This window comes from Sminthopsis crassicaudata, chromosome 3 (assembly GCF_048593235.1).
Source record: "Sminthopsis crassicaudata isolate SCR6 chromosome 3, ASM4859323v1, whole genome shotgun sequence".
Lineage (NCBI taxonomy): Eukaryota > Metazoa > Chordata > Mammalia > Dasyuromorphia > Dasyuridae > Sminthopsis > Sminthopsis crassicaudata.
In genome coordinates, this window is record NC_133619.1 from 547,830,765 (window position 1) to 547,838,133 (window position 7,369).

At 33.1% G+C, this 7,369-nt stretch overlaps 1 protein-coding gene across 4 annotated transcripts in view; it reads left to right on the forward strand.

Annotated features, from left to right (window-relative positions):
• Positions 1–3,386, forward strand: part of SLC36A4 (solute carrier family 36 member 4) — a 224,106-nt gene extending 220,720 nt beyond the window's left edge. For all 4 annotated transcript variants that reach the window (XM_074304554.1, XM_074304555.1, XM_074304553.1 and 1 more), the window contains one exon: positions 2,687–3,386. In XM_074304554.1, coding sequence (XP_074160655.1) covers positions 2,687–2,994 — 308 coding nt within the window. In that variant the 3' untranslated portion in view covers positions 2,995–3,386. The remainder of the gene's footprint in view (positions 1–2,686) is intronic.
• Positions 3,387–7,369: the final 3,983 nt, after the last annotated feature.

Sequence of the window (7,369 nt, forward strand, 5' to 3'; positions counted from 1 at the left end):
ACCACTGAAGAGAAGAACTCCTTTAAAAAGAAAAATTGGCCAAAAGCTCAATGAAGAAATTAATTCCTGGGGTAGCTAGGTGGTGCAGTAAATAGAGCATCAGCTCTGAAGTCAGGAGGACCTGAGTTCAAATTTGGCCCAGACACTCTAGATCAAGTTTTTAATCCTGTTTTTGAACATTTAAAAATTATTTTGATATGTATTTCAATATAATTGACTTCCTATGCAATTCTATGTATTTTATTTTATGCGTAAGAACATTATTATGAGTACTTCATAATCTTATCCAAACTGCCAAAGAGATGTATAGCATACCAAAAAAAATAAAATAAAATAACAGTCCTTCCAAGCTGTATGACCCTGGGCAAGTCATTTAACCCCAATTGCCTCAGCAAAAAAAAAAAAAAAAAAAAAAAAGAAATTAATTCCTTGAAAATTAGAAGTAGGTAAATAGAAGCTAATGACTTCACAAGACATCAAGAAACAATAAAACATAATCAAAAGAATGAAAAAATGGAAATGTGACATATTCTTTGGAAAAATAACCTAGAAAAATAAAATGGAGAGAATTGAAGAATTCTTATACTACCTGAAAGCTATGATCAGAGGAAGAGCTAGGCAGTATGTTTTTAAAAAGTTGGCAAGGAAAACAGCCTTGATACCCTAAAGCAAGAGGGTATAACAGAATTTGAAAGAATCCACAGATCATCTTCTAAAAGATATATAAAAATGACAACTCCAAAATATTGAATCAGCTAGAAAAAAAATCAAGTATCATGGAACCACAGTTAGGATGATATAAGATTTTGTAACTTCTACAGTAAAGGATTGGGGGTCTTGGAATACTATATTCCGGATGGCAAAGGAGCTAAGATTAGAACCAATCATCTACCAATAAAAACTGAGTATAATCCTTAAGGATAAAAATGGATATTTAATGAAATAGAGGATTTTGGGGTATTCCTAATGAAAAAATACCAGAGCTGAATAGAAATTTTTAATTTCACATACAAGATTCAAGAGAAGCAGAAAAAGCTAAACAGGAAAGAAATGCCATAAGGGATTCTATAAAACTAAACTACTTCCAACTTTGGAATATAATACCTATAACTTCTAAGAAGTTTAGCATTATTAGGGCAGTTAAAAAGAATATACAGATAGAGAGCAAAGGTATGAGTAGACCATGTTGGGATGATATTCCCCCAAATTAAGGAGAGATAAGGAAGGATGCACTGGAAGAAAGGAGAGGTAGAATGAATGAATTATTTCTTCTAAAAGTGGCATGAAAGAGCTTTTACAGAGGGGAAATTGGGGAAGAGGATGGCAGGCAGCACTTGATCCTTATGCTCATTGGAATTAGCTCAAAGAGGGGATAACATATACCCTAAATTGGGCATAAAAATCTATCTTAATCTATAGGAAGTAAGGGGGAAAGGAATAAGAGAAGTGGGGGTTGCTGATAGAAAGGAGGTTGGAATTGAGAAAGATAGTAATCAAAAGCAAAACACTTATGAGAAGGGATGGAGTGAAAGGTGACAAGAGGATAAATTGGGAAAAAGTAGGATGGAGGAAAATATATAGTAATTATAACTGTGAATTTGAATGGGAGGAATTTACCCATAAAATAGAAGCAGATAGCAGAGTGGATTAAAAACCAGAATCCTACTATATGTTATGGACAAGAAACACACTTGACACAGTGAGACATAAAGAGTAAAGCAAAAAAGCTGGAACAGAACCTCTTATTTGTCTGCTGAAGTTAAAAACAACAACAACAACAAAAAAAAGGCAGGAGTAATATGATTTCAAAGGAAGCAAAATGAATAACAGTTCTTGAGCATAGAGGTTTCTTGCAGACTTCTTTGTATACTCACCTGAATGTGTAGAAGAGTAAGAAGAAATGAGGTTATTAAAAACAACTTAAATTTATGTAATGTTCTTAAAGCATTTTTGTCATAATAACTCAGTCTAGATGACACAACTATTATCTTTGCAGTAAAGATGAGAAAACTGGAACTCAGGGTAAGAAATTTAAGAGTAGTGATTGTTTATTTGTTTATTTTTTTGTATTTGAATCTCCAGAGGGCTGGCATGATAATTGGAACAATTGTAGGCACTCAATAAATGTTTGTTGATTGATTGGCTGTGTTCACAGTGTCAGCCAGTATTTCAACCTAGTTAGCTCTATTTGTTCTCCTACATTGTATAAGCCTCTAGATCAAGTTATTAATCCTGTTTTTTAACATTTAAAAATTATTTTGATATGTATTTCAATATAATTGACTTCCTATGTAATTCTATGTATTTTATTTTATGTGTAAGAACATTATTATGGGTACTCCATAATCTTAACCAAACTGCCAGAGAGATGTATAGCATACAAAAAGCTAATAACTCCAGTTCTACACTAGGGTTCCTAAGAAGCAACAATGTCCACTGTTTTCTTCCCCCAAGAAAATTAGTTTTTTCTTAGATATAAAGAGCAATATAGCGTAATAAAAATATACTAGGTTCAAAATTTGGAGCCTTAGAGTCTAGTCCTAGTTCTGTCTAGTTAATGTGGTGTAATTTTGGGCAAAGTATTTTATCAGTCTGAGTCTTATTTTTCTCCATCTATACAGAAGAACAGCTTTCTCCATTTTGATGTTCATTAATTCATGCCCATGTTTTTTGTTCTCCTTTGCAGGTCTTGTAGCAATCCTGATCCCTCGTCTGGATATAGTGATATCACTTGTTGGAGCTGTGAGCAGTAGTACATTGGCACTCATTCTGCCACCTTTAGTTGAAATTCTTATATTTTACAAGGAAAGTTTCAGCCTGTGGATGATTCTCAAAGATATCTTGATATTACTCATTGGAATTGCTGGTTTCTTAGTAGGTACATATGTATCTATTGAAGAAATTATTTATCCTGCTACCACATTATTGCCTAATGCTACACAAGGTCCAGCCGTAAGTCTCAATTCAACCTATGTGGCATCTGGTTTCAAGTAGTGGTGATAGGATTGCAAACTTTCTACTCTTTGCTTAACTGTGAAAATGTAGTATAAGATGAAAACTAGGAGAACTTATTTTTAAAACACTTTTTTTTACACTTTTCCAATATTATGCTTATTGTAACAAGTGACCATTCTTTATTAGTAACAGTCTTTTAAAATTATTTACCTTAGTGAAACCATGCCATTCAGTTTCAACAATTTTAAAGAAAATCAAAAGGTTACAATTTACTGTATCTTTTAGTCTTTTTTTTGTTGTACCCTACCTCATCCAGGAGACTTTCAAGCCAGATTTTCTTTTCTATTTAGGAGATAGGCCATTCCATTCTTGGCTTATTATTCTGTCAATGGGAACAATAAGACCTTAATAATAAATACCTTAAAAATCAACCAAGAGGAAATAAATATCTTCCCCAAACTATGAGATTGGATAAAAGTGCATACATTGTAAAGAATGTAAAAGATTGTGATTTTATTGTTTACCATTAATCAGCTTTAAAAAAGCAAACTATTGGTCCAAACACAAGCAATTAAAAATTGTATGTTGTGTGTTATACATGTATCTATAAGCATGTATGTAGATAGATATATGCATATATGTATATAATTTCTTTTATAGTTCTTTACAATTATTATTGATAATAATAATGATGACTTACCTATAAAATCCTGAAATGCCTTTTGAATTATCAAAGTCATTATTAATCAGTAATAATAATGTAAGTGGATCATTGGAGTAAAAATTATATTTATTTTAATATATTTTTAAATTTTTCAGTTAACCTGAATATTCAGTTAATAACAATATTCTCATATCAACTATGCCAAATAGAAGGTTATTGTACCTTCAGATGAAAGCTGTCTTTTTCCTTGTGTGTGCAGGAAGATAACAGAGATGAGGGCATGTAACCCCCTCTACTTCTCCTTGAATTATTTTTTTCTAAGTATGGGTTGGCCTTTACTTGAGAGAATCTCAAGGTGGTCTTAAAGGCCTAAATTTTGATAACTCAGAGAGTGATTGAGGGGAATAATCCAGACCTTCATTGATTCTTCATTTGTTGGACCCATTTGACAGTGTGATTGCTGAGTAATACAGTTTAATCGTAGTCATATACTTCTGTCAGCTTCTCTGTCCATCTTTCCTCACTGGTGCCTGCAGCTGCTTCCTGATGTCTTCTCTTGTACCTGGGGACTTCTCTACGCTTCTTCTGCCCCTCTCAGGGAGTCTTAAAACAATTTGCAGATTCTGAGGCTAGCTCTTCCTTACTTATGACAGCTGACTCCTCTGGTGGCAACTGATAGGACTTCCAGTATCCTTGGACTTTTTCCAAACCTCTACCTAGCTGGATCCCAAGCTTTCATTGACTGGAATATGTAAAACAAACTAATCACAAAAGGATTTATTCTTGCTAAAGTAGTTATTTATGAGGAAGTAAAAGATGAAATCATAAATCTTTTTTGAACCTTATGAGATAGAGAAAAAATTCCTTCCCTTGCTTGATAAGCCTTGATTATCAAAAACATTTTTAAAATCTTTCAATTTACATAGAAAATGAAAGTTAAAGGATGAAATATGATTATAGAGTATGAAAGATGCAATTGTACTCTTGGTTTGTGTGGTTCATGATTTAAAAGGTTTCATACTTTTTGTCACAGTAGCAAATATTCTGTGATAGAATAGCATTATTTAAAGATCTATCAAGATCACAATAATGGTGCATTTATTTTTTGCAAATTTGCCTTGGCTTAAGGACTGTTCGCTCATATCATTAGCCTCATTAAGTATAACACTACATACAAAAGATTCTTTACTTTGATAACCATTCATTTAATCATTTTAAAATTAGAATTTAAAGACTATCAAAAATAAAACAAGAAACTTTAATAAAAAGTAAAATTTGTTGTTATGAAAATACTAATTTGTGTAAATATTACTATAAGTTACTAGAAAACCACTACCTTTCATCAATTTTAAATGTAAATTAATGCTAGGTATTTATTATTTGACTTCTGAAAATAATTCTAACACAGTTCTGCTCCCTTTTCATTATCAAGCATTTATTCCATTCCGTAGTTGTTTTTCTGATCTAGAAACAGAACTTCTGCAATAAATTATTTTTAATTCAGCACATACAGAAATTATATACAGTTTCATCAGGCACTCATATGAAAAGAGTTTTTGTTGATTAAATATTCCATTATGAAGTTCTTTAACTTACCTAATGTTTTAAATGTAAAGATAACAGATCAAAAGCAAACATATAGGGAATCTGAGAGTAAGAAGGTAACTTGACTTTTTAGCAAGAAATGTCTTTGTCCAATAAAGAAATAATATACCAGTGCATTATTTATTAAAGCTGAATGATAAGACAGAATATTATAGGCAGTAGAGGAGCCAGTTTCAAAGTCAGGAAGATCTGGGTTCAAGTTTGACTTTTGATATAAAGTAAAGTAGGCAACTCATTCAACTTCTCAGTGCCCTTGACTACTCTTTCAAACTCAATTTCTGTTGAGCATTGATAAATGGAGTTTCCTCCATTTGGGTTCCCTACACTACACTAATGAACTCACAGGTCTGGCAAAAGAAAAGGGGATGGGGGTGGGCAGAGATGTTTGTAACAAAGATGTATTCTTTACAATGGAATTTGCTGGAGAATGCTGTTAGGTTTTTCTGTGAAAAATTCAGTTTTGGTGATAAAATTTTTCTGTGAAGATTTCTCTTGTTGATTATTCACTACTGCTTTTACACTGGCTGTGAGGGTATGAATGAACATATGTGCCAAATGTATTTGTGTCTGTTGTCTCCTGTATATTACTTTGGGGTTAAAGTTTTCTGGGTTTTTGTTTGTTTGTTTGTTTTGTTTTGTTTTTGTTTTGTTTTCTGTGTATTATGTTAAATTCATGTTCTGCTGAAGTGCCATATTCTGTCATGTGGGAAACTTGGACTGCCACCAAAACTAAATCACTTAGCCTTTGGGCAGCAGAGAGTATAGGGGTGGGAGGAGGAGGGTGCTGCCAGCAACCTGAAATAATAAAGAAGACAGCCCAGGTCCTAGCCCTGGCATTTACTGGATGTGTGATTTAGGGCAAGTCACTTTACTTTAAAATTCCAGCTTCCTCAGAAGGAAAATGATGGGATTGGATTTGAGAATCTTTAAGATTTTCTCTAGATTGTGATTCAGTCTCTTAAGAGCTTATTCTCATTCCAGATAAGTGGTAATTCATATGGGTGTTCAGGTTTGGGGAATTTAAGAAACAGAAAAAGTGTCACACTGACTTGATTTACCTACGCTGTTTACTGATAATATTACAAAACAGCTTGGTAGATGTACTCATACAGAAAAGGTACAAGGCCTGTATGTCTTCTGTTTTAATTCTTGGTTCCCTCCAAGATTGAAGAAATGAAGTCAGCCAATCTAGGTGGTTAAACAACAGGTAATAGGCAGTGTTTAAGAAGCTGTCTAGCCCAGAAAAAACTCAAAAGCTCCTAAACATCTGTGGGTAACCTAGAACAAAGGGGACTTGCAGAATTAGGGTGAGGAAGCTGTGGCTTCCTTTGAATACTCCCTTCATAAGGTTGTCAAACAAGCTTAAAACCTAGGGATGGTATAGTTCCTTTGGAGTCAGGACCAACACTTAGTTGTGCATTAGTCACTCCAGTTGGCTGTACCTCCTTCTCCCTTCTGGATGAAAGAGCTAATCTGACTACACATTCATATAGGTATCACTGATTTCCAAATTGGGCTTTCTGGAGCATTGCATTTAATTTAAAACTGGTTCTCAAATAGTTTGTTCAGAGACTTTCTCTCTTTTTTCCTATATTCTTTAATAGTCCTGTTCTCTGAAGGAGTTAAAGAAAAAAGTTAATCAGAATTCTTCATTATTAAAATTACAGAAATTAGGGTTATTATGGCTTGGTATCAATTTAAGCCAATGATCATGCCCAATACAAGCATTAGCAAATTCACTTTTTGGAAGCATCTTTTCAATTCTTTCTTCATGGAAGTCTCAATTTTTGCTAGAGACAATGCTTCTATAGATATTGTACTTAAATTTCCTAAGTCTGTGAGACTTGTACAAATTGAACAGGGGCTTAGCCTTACTCAGTATTCTCAAGCATAGGTTCTTTTCTAAAGTAATAAATTATTGTACCTCATAATAAACTCCAAACAGAATTTTAATTTGTGAATTTGGTTCCTTTTGCCAACAGCCCATTAGATCCCATGTATTAGTTTTTTTCTTTCTTTTGATCACTTAGAAAAGAGAAAAGTAATGGAGAAAGCTTGTACAGTAAATAAAATAACAAATATATTATCATAAATGATAAATTAGCATAGTCATGCAAATACTGGATCAACAAATGCTAACTATTG